Source organism: Drosophila navojoa, chromosome 2, assembly GCF_054131105.1.
Source record: "Drosophila navojoa isolate 15081-1374.11 chromosome 2, UAZ_NAV_1.0, whole genome shotgun sequence".
Taxonomy (NCBI): Eukaryota; Metazoa; Arthropoda; class Insecta; order Diptera; family Drosophilidae; genus Drosophila; species Drosophila navojoa.
Window position 1 is genome coordinate 2,711,867 of NC_142890.1, and position 18,478 is coordinate 2,730,344.

The 18,478-nt window shown below is 36.4% G+C and overlaps 1 protein-coding gene and 1 long non-coding RNA gene across 3 annotated transcripts; one reads left to right on the forward strand and one right to left on the reverse strand.

The window, feature by feature from the left end:
* The first annotated feature begins 675 nt into the window (after window positions 1-675).
* Window positions 676-17,953, forward strand: Elovl7 (ELOVL fatty acid elongase 7). Of its 2 annotated transcripts, none has more exons than XM_018112681.2 (6): window positions 676-1,182; window positions 14,083-14,220; window positions 16,009-16,116; window positions 16,179-16,259; window positions 16,675-17,136; window positions 17,204-17,953. In XM_018112681.2, exons 1-6 carry the CDS (start codon window positions 1,180-1,182, stop codon window positions 17,423-17,425), a joined length of 1,014 nt encoding a protein of 337 aa, XP_017968170.1. In that variant the 5' UTR covers window positions 676-1,179; the 3' UTR covers window positions 17,426-17,953. The 2 variants fall into 2 exon arrangements, with proteins under 2 accessions (XP_017968170.1, XP_017968166.2); XM_018112677.2 differs by lacking the exon at window positions 676-1,182 and adding an exon at window positions 3,570-3,591.
* On the reverse strand, window positions 2,280-3,563 carry LOC149092041 (uncharacterized). Its single transcript, XR_016196196.1, has 2 exons — window positions 2,533-3,563; window positions 2,280-2,427 (listed from the first exon to the last, which is right to left on the reverse strand). It is a non-coding gene; the product is annotated as an uncharacterized LOC149092041 (long non-coding RNA).
* Window positions 17,954-18,478: the final 525 nt, after the last annotated feature.

The following is an 18,478-nucleotide window of genomic DNA, read 5'->3' on the forward strand; positions in this document are numbered from 1 at the left end:
TATTTGCATTCGTATGCATCTACTCTTTCATAAGATTATGGAAAATACGCACGCGCATTGTCAAGGGTTAACTTATGGCCTCTCATGGGCTTTCACAAGAACTTTGCACTCAGCGCTCATCGTTCATCGCTTACCGTAGCTAAACGCAGGTAATCAAAGAAACGACAAAAAAAAACACACACACACACACACTTTGAGAAGAGCGTAATAATTAGCACTGCCCTTTTGTGTGGGTGCAAAGGCATAGAGCGAAGAGCAACAAAGAGCGAAAGAGAGAAAGCTAAGTCGAAATAAAGCTTAAGCGCAAAGTCGAATGCGACGACGCTTCAGCCACTCGGCCAGTCGGCCACTCGACCACTCGGCTCATTGAGCTGTCCAGCGCTCGGCAACAACATCCTTGCACACAAATTCGGACGCAAGCAACAAAAAGTGAGAGCGCAGCTTTGAAGCTCTCACATATATGCATACGCATACGCATACACATACACATACACAAATCGCTGACAGCTGCCGACAACCTGTTGAGCTGTTGTTGAACTGAAGCTGCGCTCAGAATTTATCAAAAAGCTTCGTATGCGCTCACCAAAAGAAAAAACTAAAACGCCAGCGTCGACGTAGACGTCGGCGTCAACGGTGTTGCCGTCGTCGTGCCGCTTCGTATAAAAGTAAAGCGGCAACGAGAAATCAAAGTTATTTCAGTGTTTTTGATTTGAATGGTAATACGTGCGCTCACCTAGGCCCCGGTCGAGTCCAGTTAGAGACAACCGACTAGATATTTTTAAAAAGAAGCAGCTGGTCAAATCAGTTGGCCATCGGCAGCGGAGTTGGCAAAACGATAGTTTGATGTGACTGTGATTTAGTTAAAGTAAACACATATATTCAACAAAGAATTCAATTGAGTATCGAGCATATTAATTGAATCTATATGAATTGTGTGACTTGTGCGCGTGTTTAATCAATTAATTAACATAACTGTCTCAAATACTTAACGCATGCAAATGCCAATGCAAGCATAAGGATAATATAAGTGCCTGAATAAGTTCATTCAAAGTGAAGTATTTTGCCGCATGCCGCCAAATTGATTTGAATAATTGCCAGTGATAAAAGAAAATCGATTAAAAATATTGGAAAATTCATTCAACTGACTTCAACGGGAAATAATAATTACATACATAGAAAATGGTAAGTGCGAAATAATAAGCATTTGTAATCTAATTAGGATAAATTACATGCCTATCACCTGCCCACGAGCTGCAAATAATAGTCATAAATATTTCAATGGCAGAACTTTGAACCTTGGAATAAATGGTAAATCACCCGATCTAAATTGCAGTTGCATCTATCTAACCCCACCCATAAGTCGCAATATCTCATGTTACATTGTGAATTTCGCAAGAGGAGGATAGATAAACACTTGAGCGCAGTCATTAAATTGACTGCTAGTTGAGGGCGATTAGACGACGCCTAACCTTCCAACTTAGAAATTTACACGATCGGGGTTTTTTCCCGTCAGTGTCAAGTTCTTTGTGTCTCTCTTTGATCGAGCGTTTCGTTTCTGCAGAAATGCAAACACGAGTACGAAATCTACAGTTCATATTTATCAAGTACAAATTATCAAAAGTTTTCAATGTCTTTTCTTAACAATTTGCAGCGCACAGAACTTTCGCTGCTTTTAATTTTTTTTTTTTTTAATAATTTTTTTTTTATTACATTTTAGTTTTCAAGTTTTCTACGCGACTTTGAATCATTTTTATTATTTTTTGGTGTCTGAATGGCAGCTATTTTCTAGTTCTGTTTTGCTCAAGTCTTTCGCACTTGAACTTTTCCACACACACTCACGCATGCAGAGTGCATAGTGAATTTGTGAGAATTGCATTTTGTGCATTGTTGTTTGCGTTGCATCTGCTGGTCAAGTGAAGGGCGCTGTTGGCCTGGTCGCGGACTGCTGCTCGCTCGACAACATTTCACACGGAAATGCAATGCAACCGCACTGACCTTGAATCTCCTCAACTGGATAACTGGCTAACTGGCTAACTGGATAAATGGCCAACTGCACCGGTTGCCACATACCCTGTCCACTGGCACTTAAGAGTCTGGGGCTTGATTGGCGTTGCCTGATGGCAAGTGAAATGGATAAGATTTCAGGGTCAGCATTCGCATCCGTTGATTGCAGCAGCCGCGGCACCAACAAGAGATTGCTTCAGTGAGCGACATTGCTGTTGTTGTGTTTGTTTTGGGTTTTGTATTTGTTGTTGTTGTTTTTGTCATTTGCTGTTGCATTGTTTTTGTCGTGCCTTTTGCTTTGCTTATTCGCCAAGTTTTTTTTTTTGTTTCTTTATTTATTTTTAAATTTTTACTCATCATCGGATGATGCTGCGGCTGCTATGTAGAAATCCCAGTGATATTCATATTCATTCAGCTGCTTCACTGCAAATTCGACAAAACAAAAAAAAAAAAAAAAAATGAAAAATGAAAAAAGTAAAAAAAAATGTGCTTTTGGTTAACCAATCGCAGCTAATGATCCCAGCGCACCCATTGCACCATTTTACAAAAATAAAAATAAATAAAAAATATGTATTCAAATCTTTTATTTTTATTTTTTGCTTTGGTATTTTTTTTATGATTGCACAATCATTATTACAGCTCCATTTTTTATAAATTTCTCTTATAGTATATATAAATTTTGTTTTTGGTTGCTTATTTTGATAGTTTTAGTTTTTTTTTTTTTTTTTGCATTATGCTTTTGACACTGAAACTGAGAGATTTTCAAGACGCTGACGACGCTTTGTGTATATATTCCTGCATATTTGTCTTGGGACTTTTACTAGGCCAGCCAAATGTAATAACGCAAAATGAGCAACAACAAGAAAAATATAAAAAATAAATAAAATAAAAATTGATTTTAATCAAGCGATTTGTTTGCGATTGCTGTAAGCGCCAGTTTGCCGAGCTGCCAGAGACAGTTTAGTCGCATTTACGTTGACGTCGACGTCGACGGCGCCGTCAGCGTCGCAATGCTTGGCGCACAGCTGTGCAGCCATTGAGAGCGAGAGAGCCAGTCCATGTGTGTGTGTGTGAGTGATAAGTTTTCGTTCTTGTAGTTGTTGTTGTTATTGGCCGCATGTGACTCGATCATTTGTGCTTCTGTTCGCTCTGTTCAAGCAACGCGTCGTATGCGCGTTGCTGTCAAGTATCCGCGCTGCAGCCGCAGGCACACACACACACATACTCACGTCGAGGAGCTGCAGTCGCCGCGTGTTGCAATAATAGTGCAATTTGGCCAAAGGTTTATTGTCTAACATTGAATTTGTGCGTGCCTTCAGCACATTTTTTATCTCTGTATACAATTTGTATATATATTTATTTTATGTATCTCCGCTCTCTGTGCGTGTGTGTGCGCGTGTGTGTGTGTGTCCAAAGAGTTAACTCTCGTATCGCATTGTTGTAGACTCGCGACCAAGTGCTAAAAACTGATTAAAAATTTCATGTATTTTGTTTTGTTATACTCAAGAGAGACACAAGAAAGAGAACTACGAGGTGTGCGCTATGAGTGTGACACAGACAGCGGCTTCTTATCGGGCTATCGCTGAAGTAAGTGTTCTGCTGTGATAATTCAATTATTGCTCGTTTCAGATTAGGGAGCATATAAGCATATGCATGCATGTATGTTACGATAAAAGCATTGAAAAAAATAACAAACTTTTAGGCAGTTACAGTGATTGATTAGCGCTTCAATTATTATGCATTCGCTTTTGTCTATATACATAAAAATATATGACCTTAAGCTCGCTTAAAGGCCGTTAATCTACGCTCGGGAATAAGTTATTTGAGATATAAGCGAAATTGTCGTTTTGAACACCATCTTTTGACTGGAAATTAATATGAATTAAAGATAAAAGCCTGCCATTATTTGTGTATTCTCAGGCATTGTATTGTATGAAACTGGTTGATGGACGGCTTGCTTAACTGTCATGCAAGTCCTGAGCAAAGCTGTTAGCATTTAGCATTTACAGTATGGGACTCCCGGGCAACAAGTTTATTTATGGCCTGCCTGCCTAAGTGAATTGAACTGGATTGAATTGTCTGTCTTACGCATATTTCGAGCTGTGCACTTGATTATTTGCTTAACTGTGCAACGTTCAAGTCAACAAGTCGCAACAAGCATGCAATACATTTTAAGCCACATACACACACACACACACAAAAAACGGAAAACAACAAGAAGAACAACTTGTAACGGGGGCCTCTTACACCAATTACTTGGTATTTGAGGCCACAGCGGCGACGGCAGCGGCGGCGGCGGTGGCCAACTGCTTGATTGCCAAATTAACGCGATTTAGTTGCTCTAAAAGTCGCGCGAGCGCCCGCTCAAACTGCCTCAAAGTCTTCTTTTGCCAGCAGACAAACAAGAAATATATACATATGTATATCTATATACACCATAAATACATATGTATGCCTAAGTCTCTTGCTTTTTTCTATTTGGGTGTATTTATTCCAGCTTGTGCAGCAAAGCGGTTTATTTTTTTTTTTTGGTTTTTTGCTTGATGCTGATGATGAAATAATGTTGAGACGTTAAGGCGCGTTTTAAAACGCGCGCAAGTCGCTAGCGAATGTGAATGTTGTGCAGATCGCGTTGCATTTTCAACTTGACCCACAATTGCAGCAACTGCAACATCAGCACCACCAACGGCACCACCAACGGCACCACCAACAGCACCACCAGTTGAATGTTTATAATTTTTCTCTTTTATTTTTCTTTTATTACTACACCCGATTGAGACTCAAATGGGCAGCACATTGCAAGCAGCATATGCTAGTGTGTGTGTGTGCCTGTGTATGTATTGGTCCATTCGTTGTTGCATAATTCGTCTTATTAGACAAGATGCCGCTGTTGAAGTAAAAGTCTCAGGCTGAACCTGAATTTTGGCTTCAAAAGCCAGTTGCACACACACACACACACACACATACATTCCTAGCTGATCTCTATGTGTGTGTGTGTGTGTGTGTGTGTGTTGTTGGACTGCGCTCAACTTGACCTATAAATTGATTTTTATGTTGTGCAGGTTCCACAATTCGTTTTTCGTCTCTTTTCTTTTCATTCCATTTCACTGCTTTGGCCTATGCTTTTTGCGTCTATTCAAAGCAATTTTTTTGTGATTTATTTTGTATGTGTTTTTTGCTTAAATAACCACAAAAATCACCAAGTGCGACACGAGCTCTGGCCGCTGTATCAATTGGCCCCGTAGATTTTTTAAACCAGTTTCCTCCTCTTTTCATTTCGTATGCATGTTTTCTTATGTATTTCTTTTCATTTCTTCCCCGGGGTGGGGGCAGGCGGTAAAGTAAAAGTGTTGAACTGTACAATTATACGGTTTTACGAATTTGTATTTATAATTTTTTTGTTTTTTTGCTTTTTGTTAATGGCATAGCAAATTACTTGGTGCCAGATGACACTGTTACTTATATAAAAAGTTTCGGCTCCATTAAAGTAAATCAAATTCAAACAGACAAGTCTCTAGTCGCAATCACAGACTCCGATTCCGATTCCGAGACAGGCCCCAAAAATAAAGAGTTGAATTTGGCAAAAACAAAAAAAGCAAAAGAAAAAAATAAAACACAATCCAGTCCAACTGCCTGGCCGGTTGGCCTTGCCAAGAAATGTGTTTATACATATATAGGTAAGACAAAAATTTGGACTGACCATGTTACTTCATCTCATCGCCGCCTCTCGACACCTTTTACTCATCTTCTCTGTGTCTGCGGCATCTCCCCTTGGATGCTGTTGACTTCCCCAAGTTTTGCATTTGAAACTTGCTGTTGTTGTTTTTATTATGTACTGTTAACTTGTTGTGGTTTTTTCCTCTTTTGTTGTATTATCTTGATTTAATTAATTGGCTAGTTGTTGAAAATTGTTAATAATAGTATTGTGGCCAGCTTTGTTTTAGATATTTTTGTATATATTTTTTTTTGCAACTTTTTATTGTTTAAAAGTTTTCTTTGACTTTTGAATGCACAATAATTTTTTTTTTTTTTTTTGTAATTCTGCAGCTTTTGTTTGATTTATTTTTGTTTGCTTTGACTTAAGCAAGCATACATAAATTACAAAAATTAATTCATTTTGTAAGCTTTGATTTATTGATGCACAGCATTTTAAATTATGTATTTGGCGTGTTATATTTTAGCTACACAATTAAAAACAAAAGTAAGCTGCAAAACAAAATTTTAAATTATTTTACAAATCGGGTTTCTTCTGGCGTGAAAACCTTGAACTTTTGAAGATCATATATTGGAATAAATATATTGGTTTTTATTCATTTATTTTTTGTCAAATGAAACCGAACCGATTCAAATTTTGTCAGCTTGATTTGTTATAATATCAAAGGTGTTTTACATATATATTATAATAAAATATTGTATTTGGGAGATTTTATAATTTGCTCAAATTTAGTCAGCTTGATTTGTTATAATATCAAAGGTATTTTACATATATTTATTATAATTAAATATTGTATTTTTTTTATAATTTGTTTAAAAATTATGCGAGTTGATTTGAGTACTAGTCGTATTTATGGATCGATTTTTTATACTTATATGAAATTCATAATCAGCAACTAAAGTAGAGCATAATGAAACTTAATATTTTTTATAAATATAATAAAATATTCCAAAATTCAAATATTTTGTATGAAGTTTTATTATTTTACTATTTCATTTATTAATATAAAAAATTTCTTCTTCCAAAAAAATATTTATAAAACTTAATTTGGAATTAATACAAATTTTAGTTAGTTAATTTTTTAAATTTATTAAATTTGTGTTTGTATTTTTTACTGCTTAATTAATTTTGTTCCTACCAAGGAAAGAAAATAATAAATAAAAATATTTTGCAAATTTTTGTAATATTTATTTATTAATTCTACGTACATATAAAAGGAAATTTTATTCATTTGCACGATTGTAAAACAATTTCCTGTTTTAAAATTGGCATAAGTCAGCTTATTGTATTGGCAAGGCCAAATGGATGCATTAGTCATGGCTTAAAAGCCATTGCATTTCTGGGTTAGGCCCAGCTGAGGAGCGGGCTTTGTCGCCGATGTGTTGATGTCGCCACAGAGCCAAACAATGCTGATGAATGGTCATTATGGTCGTGGCCGGTTGTCGTGGCAGCAGTGGCATCAGTCTCAATAATTGACATGGTAAATTTTTAGGTGTTTGCTTGACCGCGTCTCCGGCAACTTAGCGCACTTATGGCGCATAATGAAGCGTTAAAATGTAACGCGCAGCAGCAGCGGCAGTGGCAGCGGCAGTGGCAGCGGCAGTGGCAGCGGCAGTGGCAGCGGCAGCGGCTGCAATAACCACAACAGCAGCCACAACAATTACAAATACCTTTTTTACACTTGCCGCCGCAGCTGACGGAAGCATTTTGGTGGGCATTTGCTGTAGTTGTTGTTGTTGGGCTCTTTGGGAAAGCATTTGGCCAGCTCGTGTGAACCAAAGAAAGCGAAAAAAAAGGGTCAGCGACAAGAGACAAGAGACAAGAGACAAGAGATGCTGCCGCGTCTGCTTACGCAAACAGCGCCCGCTGGACACACAGTCTCGCGCTTTATGTAACACACTAAATACCTCCCCAAAAAATGAAAAAAAAAGAGAGAAGAGAGAAAAATAAAAATTACATTTTTAACTGGCCAACAATTTGCGGTGCAAAGTCCACGGCTATTGGCAAAATTCTGACATTTGGCACATTAAACTAACAACATCAGCATGAATTGGCATAAATACAAAATGGCTGCAATATTATAGGTTTAATAGGTGAGCGTCTGGAGTGCGAGTGTGTGAGTGTGTGTGTGTGTGTGTGCGTGTGCTTAATTAATATACATTTCAGCCAGTGAGCTTTCGGTTTGATCAGAATTTTTTGGTCAAAAGTCTTCGACAAATTTCCAAGCGTCTTGGCTTAGTTTTTTGTTAGCGCCCCAGCTTATATTCAAAATATAATTAAATGTTTGCATTGGCTGCCGATATTGATAAATACCGGTTTAGACAGCCAGTGCTTGTCTAGGAGTATGCGCTGTAAATGCTTGAATGGGGTATATGTGCTGTTTGTGTGAGTGGGGTGTATCTATTTAACTTGCTTTCATTAAGGAGTTGATAATTGTATATAAATAATACATTTTTACGGCTAGTTTTTGCTCTTTGGCATAAAATTTAATCAATATATAAATCTAAATTAAACAATATATTTTTTTTCTCTTTATTTATCTTTTCTCTAGCTTTATTTGGCTAAAAGCTAGCAGAACATTAATCTGAAAATATTTCATTATTCTTTAAAAAAAAAGAAACCAAAACACTTTCCATTATATCGTCTTTCCATATGCGTCTATCTGAATATATTTCATTATTACTTAAAAAAAAAACCAAAACACTTTCCATTATACCGCCTACAGAGTATATTTTTGCCATAAATACCTGTCAAAAAAAAAAAAAAAACAAAAACACTTAACTTTTATATATTATAAATTTTGTTTTTAGTTCAACAAACCGTCAACAGTAATTCGATCGAAATTTATAATTCTATTTGGTGTGCGACGGCGACTACAAATTACCTTAAAATGAGCTCGATTCTTAATATCTCCATATTGATGTTTGGCATTTACGGCTGCATTAGAGCCCACCCAGAACAGGATTGTGTTTAATACGATCATATTGAAATGAAAAAGTGAGGCGTAATAACATTTGTTTTGCGCTGAGTGGAGCAGTCAAGACAGGTGTAGAATAAACAAAGATTTGCATAATTCGAACTGAAGCGCGTGCTTAATATTGGAGTCACACTGTGCGTGGCATGCAAAGGTGGCTCATTACAGTCGCTCGCACAGCATTGTTGCCACAAGATCAGTGCACGGTCTGCGGCGACAAGTGCGAACATGTGCGATCAATTAATACGGATGTTTATTGGTGAAATGCAAACCGTCAACAACAGATGTCAGCCTATGACTTGCGGGTTTTTTTTCTCTCTCGGTTGTTGCTTGGATTAAGATACAAGTAACGCCTACACACACTTGACACATGCCCGGTAACATGCCCGGTAACGGGGCAACGTTCAATGAACAAAAGCAATTGGCAAGTTCGTGTCTTAAGTCTTTTGTTTTGTGCGCTAAGCTCATGAAATCGCATCGGGTTCACACAAACGTTTTGACAAATCGCTTAAGCAGCGCTTAAGTTCATGATAAACAGTAGATTGCATTGTTAATTGATTGATTACACTGAACAACAAGTTTTTAGAGTTGAAATCAAAATTTTATTATATTATATATATTTTTTTAAATAATTTTTTCTGCGCCTAATACTTGACAAATTTGTAGAGGAAATAAAAAAATGTTTAAATTATTAAATTATTATTTGGAATGATTATTAATAATAATGTCTTTCTATATGTATATCATCTCTTCAATTACTTTTTTTCAATTACTTTCAAGTCCTTTATCTTATTATCGATCAAATCGGGTGCTTAGTATCATTTCAAAGCCACAATTTAATGAGCTAAATATACGTATTACAGTACTTGTTTTCTTTTTAATAAAAAACAGGTAGATTATTTACGAGTTTGAAAATCTGACGTTATATTTAAAAACATAAACAAAAAAAAAAAGTCCTTACTCGTGTAGTATAAATTTCGCATATTTTATCTGCTCTCATTAGGCTACTATTGTCTTATTACAACTCAAACCAGTTATTTCGTAATTAGTTTCCTCAAACCTGTACATATTTTAGCCGAATTTGGCATTTTGGTTGTTGTTCAAAATGTTTTGACTCCCATGAAATCCGTGTTAAGTAATTAAATCCAAATTAAGTTACTTAGATAAAATGCCTTCAGGCTTTAAGCCTAGCCAATGATTCTACGCGGAACTAATCGAGCGACTAAATCGAACTGGTGCAAGTGACAATTAGTTTGAGAGACAACTTAAATAACAGCTAGCCAATGAAGAAGAAGAAGAAGAAGCAGAGAAAACAAACAATTAAATTGCAATTGTAATTGCATTGAACGTCTGACTAAGTCTTAATACCAGTTAAATGTATATTATTATTAAAGTCTGAATGTGTTGACAGTGTGAAAAAATAAAAACTGGTTTAATGACGCGCCTCCAGTAATTTTCCTTAATCAATGCGCTATAAAATGTGTATATATGAAAATAAAATAGCTATAACTGACCTACGTCAGAGCCTGGATATTACGATATCTCGATTATTATGCATCTATTTATAATAATCAAAACAATTATTATGTAAAGAATGTCTGAGTGGAAAACGAAAGGTAAGGGAAGGCTAGCTAGCTAGCTGGTTGGCTTCTCTTGGGTACCGGAAGCACTTTTATGAAATTTACATTTGGTTTTCTTGCGCTTGTTAAATTCAATTAAGCCGCCAGCGACACGCAATAAAAGTGAAAATCTCTCGTACGTAATTAGATGTAATCTCTGCGGATGGCCACTTTGCTGATGTTACGCTACGGATCATAGGTCATGAGACCTGTGACTCATATGGGTGACAGACACTCCGATATGGGTTAACGCTTGACTGCTGCTTCAGCTGGCTATAGCAATTGTTTTCCTGCCCAGTCATCCGCCGGGCGCACAGTGCGTATGCGTACTGTGCGCAATAAATATGCTGAGCTAGAAGTCGATTGTGCAAACGCACACGGTTGTAACTCGTGAAAAAAAAAACCCCAAGCACAGTGAACCACAGGCGGTCATTAAAGCAGCTAAATACAAGTCTTGCCACACAGTGAGAAAGATAGAGATAGATCGAGAGAGGGAAGGAGCTGGGTAAGTGGATAGACAGCGACAATAAAAATTACCGCACTGCAGCTTTTCAGTTCTCTAGCTGCAGCAGCAGCGAATGCATCACGAAAAAAATGCCAAGCAAATAACCAGATGGGGCTGTCCAACCAATAATTACGGCTCAGCCTCCTCTGGCAGTGACCACACCCGCACAGCCTCCAGGCTGGTCCCATGCATCTCGCGCGCCTAATGGCCGACTCTGTGTGCCATTAATGAACTAACCAAAGCCCATGACTTGCCCCCTTGACGCTGGACGCGAGGGTGTCTCTGTCGACGAGGCGACAAGCGACAAAGCGACAACAAAAGCATTGTTGTTTATCTTATTCCCAGACTGACTGACGGACGGCAAATACGAGTGCTGTTGCATGACATGCAGCACAACAGGTGCCAACAGCTGGCCATTAGCTAACTTGGCCGAAAAGCCAAAGCTATGCCATTAATTGAGACGCTGACAAAGTGCAGGATAATTATGATGCTTGATTTCGTGCAATTATGAAAGGTTTTACCAAGTTGAGACTTGACGAATTTCAGCATTTTTTTGTGAAGAATAAAATATATAAATATAAAATTATTTTATATAAATTTGATTTGCATTTTTTATACCAATTTGTTTTGAGTTATAGCATTTGTATATATATGTATGTATATTAGCTTAAATTTATTTATGAATAATATTTACATGTCGAAATTTTCTGTAACATGGGTGCGTGAAAAATTGGCTAATCTAAAGTTTTTAGGATTATAAACTAAACAACCTTTGACATTCTATTTGCACTGTTTTCGCTAATGTATATGCCAACTTGGGGGCGTGGCAAATCGCAAATGAGTATTCTGCAATCGGTAAAGCTCTTACTTGTTTTGTTTAAATAAATATATATATATATACATAATATACATATATGGTAAAGTAATCGAAAACAAAGTCAGCTTATTGATCATTTCATACGATTTTTCACGATTTTTTTTTTTTTACGATTTTTTCATGCATGAGTAAGCATTGCTTTAGGTCTGCAGAATGCGTGTGGGAGTCGTTCTTAAAAATTAACAGCGATTCTGCATTTTAAGCATGACTTCATAAGAGTGAATGAAATATGTTAAAATATTTGATGAAGTCGAACGATTGAGTAAAAATAATCTTTCACAGTTTAATGACATTCTAGCTCAGATACAATATATATGTTTTTAAGCCAGAGCTATACTATTACTAATAAACATTTTCCAAGGCATTTTACATAGCATAAAGCTAATTGAATATTTTATACAATTTTACATTTAATTAAATTTAATTAAATATTTTTTATAAATTTACACAACTTCTAACAGGAGAAATGTGGCAATTGAATCAGTTCAGAATGAGCGCAATTAACACTTCTTGATGAATTTCTCTGAGTGAACATCAAGACTAACTAGTTTCAGTTAACAAGTTTACTGCCTTTCGCATAGCTCCAGCTGGAAACCCGTATATTGACGTCAAGTCAGTCAAAGTGAACCTTAGACCCGGAATAAATAAGAATATAAATTGGAAAATAAAAATCTAATTGCGAGCTATAAACCTAATCTAGAAAGTTCAGCCCTTCATTTATATTTTTATTGTCATAAGGCAAAAATTAGCTCACACTGAAGGGTCAAACTCGGTTGAACCTAATCTAGAAAGTTCAGACCTTCGGTTGCGGTTCTAAGGCTTATGATAATATATAAAAGAATTCTCAGTTCCGACTAGAACTTTTCAAGTCATCTTAAGCTAAACAGTAAACAAAATAAACTGAGAAGCAAAAAACTTTGTTTATTTTTTTTTAGAGTATTTTCTGCCCTAATTCCATTTATTAGACTGAGAAGCAAAAAATTTTTTTTTTTTTTTTTTTTTATAGTATTTGCTGACCTAATTCCATTTCTAGTTGCCCTTAAATGATATCAAATAATATCTTATTTCTCTCTAGAACCTTCCAGACTTGATTGAATTATATCACACGTATGATATAATAAGAATTGCAAATAGAAACCACTTAATTAATTATTATAAAGAGAACCTGTGCAGCTTATACAAATCGAAAGAGAAAATTCCAGAATTCAACGTAGTTCGCACACTGCACAGTTGTCTGGGAATTGGTTTTTAATTGCACTCGATGGCAAATCGAATTGCGATTAATTGCGGCTTTCCGCATATCTTACTTATGGGCCATATACTGTCAGCCAGCAGCTACTGACAAATGGCCGTTACTGATGCGACGTCGATAGGCAGTCAATTAAAAACAAGTCCTACACAAGTTCACTCACGCCTGGGCAATTTGCAGGCATCTCATTATCAGGGCGTCAGCCATTTGCCATTAGCATAACTTGTTTAATCATCTATTACATTTGGAATCTTCAATTATATTAAATACTATATTTCCCACATTTGCTTTTCCTGTTCCTGCTTGCATATTTTCCTGTTACATTTGGATGAGATTGCAGCTGCAACTGCAGTGGACCAGTTTATTACGGGCGTGGCGCTATATATATTCTTGATCAGGCTTTTGGGGTCACCCCTTCTCCTGCTTATTACACAACATCTAAGCAGGTCTGCATGCCTGTCCATATAAACTAAATAATCTAGAACGCGAGAATTCAACTTTTCAATTGGCAAAGTTTGCTTAGGCTCCGCTCGAAGATATGATTTAAGAGAACTTAAAATTGTGTGTAAATAATATATATATATATATATACGTAATGCATGGCAAAAGTAGCAGCTGCATTCTGGGTATTCGCCAGTCGAGCACTCCCCAGTGGAGCATTTGCACTTGTTTTGCTTAAGAGCTTGATTTTGGGCAACTCGACGCCAAAACGTTAATTGACGTACGAATATTATAGAAAATCATGGGGCCACATACGGAAACTCACTGAGAATGCGGTTTAACGATTTTTCTTTCCGAGCAGCCGGTTTCGTTGCTAACACACACACACACACACACACACACACACATGCATATATGTTGCACAAATGATTCAGACTAGATCAATGGGTAGGTGGTTAGACAGACAGCTCGCGTTAGACTCGACTTTAGCTTTAATTACAATCCCCTAGATCGAGGCACATGGAGACCCACGTAAAATTGTGATGGATTTAACTGATTTTTAACCGATTTACTAGCTAACGGCTTGATGTTGCAATTGATTTAACATTTGCACCCTATGAGAGACAAGGCTCTTTATTATAGCCAGATTGCCTAAGAGTTTGACTAACAATATATTGCATTTATTTTTTTCATTGCAGGAGTACATCAGACAGTTTTACGATGGCTGGCGGGATCTTATGGACAACAAATCAGATCCGCGCACCCGAGACTATCCGCTCATGAGCTCACCATTTCCAACGATAGCAATCAGCTTGGCCTACGCATACTTCGTTAAGGTAAGTGGAAGGGTAGCACAGACAGACAGACAGACAGACGAACGGACAGACAGACAGTCATCTATAATTACACCTGCTTGTGGTCGATCGGGCAGTAAAATAAAAAAATCCCCAAATGAGCGGCTCGAGAATGTAGCACTTAAGAGTGCTTCAGGCGGCTAGGGATGTTCTAGCTGGTTCCAACTGCCAATCACATTTTGATGATCTGGCACTGGCACGCGGATGCATTTTACGATCGGATTCTGCATGCAGTGAAACAAGTTTTTCATCGCAAAAAAAAATAAAATGGAAAAAAACGTAAATCAAAAGCGATAAAGTGAAACATATTAAATAAGTTCAGGGCCAGTCGAGCCATTCAAAATCAAAGGCAATCAGCGCTAAACGAGCGAAGCCGATGTCGAAATGCGCGATGCTTGACCCAAGTGGGCCAAAATTACATATGCAAAAAAGCCGCAGCAGCAGCAGCAGCAGAAGAAGATGAGGAAGAAGAAAATAAGAAGCAGAAGCAACAAGAAAAGAGAAGAAACAAAATTTGTAAAACCTAAATTCGAAAAACGATTTCTATTTAAGTTTCAGCTTTGCATTGCTTTACATTTTATATATACATATGCATGTAATCATTTAAATGGCTTTCGAATAGCTCACACAACAAAAGACTTAGGCAACGAACTTGTCCCAATATCAACATCAGCCGCAACCTGAAGAGCCGCCGTTTGATTCAATAATTACAGCATTCGTCGCACACCCTTTGTTTGATTATGTAGTATGTGTTAGATGCTCAATTAAAACCAGTGCTGCCGTTAAACGAATTTCGACCATTTTGTATTTGTTTATTTAGATATACATACATTTATATATGAGGACTATGAACTATGCAGAACTCTGAGCCGGATCTCTGAGCCGGTTCTATAATAATGCATAGTTATAAACATTTGTAGTCAGGTATATTTATAATAATAATTATACAAAAGTTTAAATGCATTAACGTACTTTTGATTTATTCTGTAATCAATACGATTTATAGTCTTCAGACATTTTGCGCAGTTCTGTTTGAAATAATTTGTAATATAAATCAAACAGATGAATGCACTTATATTACAAGTGATTTATATTTATGTTATCTACGAGACCTGGCGAGATAACCCGAAAGCCAAAAATACAATTTTAATGTGAAAGTAGTGCCACATTGCCTTAAATTATATAAATTATTCTGTACAAGTATAATTGCTCGGACATCATTGTAAATATAAATCATATACATACATGCATTTAAATTTTGAAAATGAATTTTTACTAATGTAATTTAATTTAATATAATTTTAAAAAAATTTAATGTCAAAAAATATTTTTATGAATTATTTAAATTTTGAAAATGAATTTTTACTAATGTAATATAATTTTAAAAAAAAAATTTAATGCCAAAAAAAATTTTTTTGAATTATTTAAATTTGAAAAATGAATTTTTACTAATGTAATTTAATTTAATATAATTTAAAAAAATTTAATTTCAAAAAATATTTTTATAAATTATTTTAATTATTAAAAAAAAAAAGTTTGTTCTATAAACGGTTTTTAATTTATAAAATAAACATATAAACATTTTATATTTAATTTAATAACATAAATTTGAAAAATATAATTAAGTTAAAAAATATTTACAAAATAAAGCTCAAGCTTATTTTTATTATAATTAAAAAATATTTAAGCATCATGGATTCTTCAAACAAAATTTAAATAACAAAAAAAAAAATCTATAAAATATTCTCTATTTATCACACTTCTCTGCAGGTGCTGGGCCCCAAGCTGATGGAGAACAGAAAACCCTTTGAGTTGCGAAAAGTTCTGATCGTGTACAATGCAGCACAGGTTATATTCAGCGCGTGGCTGTTCTATGAGGTAGAGTGTGTTGAAAGCTCTGCCACTATTCGGAAATAAAACCATAAACTTTATATTTCTAGTCTTGCATAGGAGGCTGGCTGAATGGCTACAGCTTGAGATGCGAACCCGTTGATTATTCCTATTCGCCGCGTGCGATACGTGTGAGTATCAAATATATAGACAGCATATACATACATATATGGTATATATATGTCTATGTGTGTGTGTATGTATTTATGATTTAGCTGGTGTTTGTTCAGTGTGCCAGATTTATATGTATTAAGACAACCAGTTCTCTTTGGCTTAAACAAAAGAGGAATAACGGCGACTGGTTCTTATGCTAATCAATCGATGACAAATGTCTATGCCGCGATGCCGGCCGGCTTGGACCGTTCTTGGTCTTGCCTAGATTGAAGACTCACGTGTAAGCCGGCCTTAGAAAGAAAGTGCCAAAAATGATCGCATAGAAAGCCAATAAAAATTTACATGTTCCAATCTATTGATATATATATATATATACATACATATATGGCAAATAATAATAATGTATTTGTATACCCTGTATATTGTTTGCAGACCGCATATGGCTGCTGGTGGTACTACTTCTCCAAGTTCACCGAGTTCTTTGACACATTCTTCTTTGTGATGCGCAAGAGATACGATCAAGTGTCCACGCTGCACGTCATCCATCATGGCATCATGCCCGTCTCCGTTTGGTGGGGCGTCAAATTCACACCTGGCGGACACTCGACATTCTTTGGCTTCCTGAACACCTTTGTCCACATCTTCATGTACGCCTACTACATGCTGGCCGCCATGGGACCCAAGGTGCAGCGCTATCTCTGGTGGAAGAAATACCTGACTGTGATGCAAATGATTCAGTTTGTGCTCGTGATGGTGCACTCGTTCCAGCTGTTCTTCAAGAACGACTGCAACTATCCAATTGGCTTTGCCTACTTCATTGGCGCACACGCCGTGATGTTCTACTTCCTCTTCTCGAACTTCTACAAGCGGGCCTATGTGCAGCGCGATGGCAAGGTATGTGAACAACTATATAAGCAATATACATATATATTTTGCTCATCAATTGCTGTCTCTTCTGCAGGACAAATCGGCTGTTAAGGCCAATGGTCATACAAATGCCGAGATGAAGCAGCTGAAGGACGGCAACAGCAATGGCAATGGCAATGCCCATTCGAATGACTTCCAGAACCGCTTCCAGAACACCTTCTCCAAATTCACCACAGAGATGTGCAATCCGGCTCTCAACTCCAACTCGAAGTCGACGGCGCGACAACGCGTCCTCATCAATGCGGGCAACAAGTGAGAGCCGAGCCGAGCCGTGCCGTGTCGAGCCCAGCCAGCCAACCAAGAAACAAAGCATAAATTAATTAAATGTAACAAATTAAATTACCGTAACATTAAATTAAACGTAAGCATAGGGAGTCCAAGCCTAATTCTAAGCCAAATCCACAACGAACATTATATTGAAAGACAACAAAAAAATGAAAACTCGAAAAAAAAAGAGAGAGAAAATCAAAAAACATTTTATCATAAAAATCCAATATGTGGCAATTGCACGTATAGATCAAGCAATTATATTTATATATATATATATATATCTGAATATATATATATGTACGTATAGAATTTTCCAAAATATAGTTAGCTGATAGATCTAGCTAATTCATATATATGTATATTTCTGTTTTATATATGTATATATACAATTTTTTATTATTCGGTAAAAGAAAAGAAAAGAACAATAATTTTTGTAAGCGTGTTTCGTTGGATTTTTTGATCTACAGAAAAATGTGTTTTTTATTTTATAAATAAAATCGAGATTGACAGAAAATGTTGTGGTTTTTCCCATTTGTGTGATGTGTGTATTTTTATTAGTAAATAGCTGCCGTTAATGAAGCTGACTCTACCTGAGCAGGTAGCACTTCAATGGGTCTACTCACACGTGTCACCATGATTGAGCAAGCATAAGTAAACACTTTTTAGACCTCAACTAACTGACTAAGCATATTTAATTATATGTACTTGTGCATAACGAAGTAGCATTTGTGTATTTGTTTTTTTTTGTACAAGTGTCGTTGCTAAGGCAAACCTGTTGTCTTTATATATGTATGAATAGGCAATGATGACTCCTTTAATAATTCAAAAAGCCGTTAAGTACGTTTACGATCATCTGTGAGTTTTGGTATTTTTTTTATCAATATATTTATCCAAGTGCACAGTCTGGTCACTCTATTTAGTAACGGAGCTGCCACACCACCACAAACAGTTGGCGCCAAATAGCATGCTCGCTCTTTATCGGAATTACTCAGCTAGATACAAAAAAATTTGCGGCAGCCACTCCAGCATTTTGCGCTCT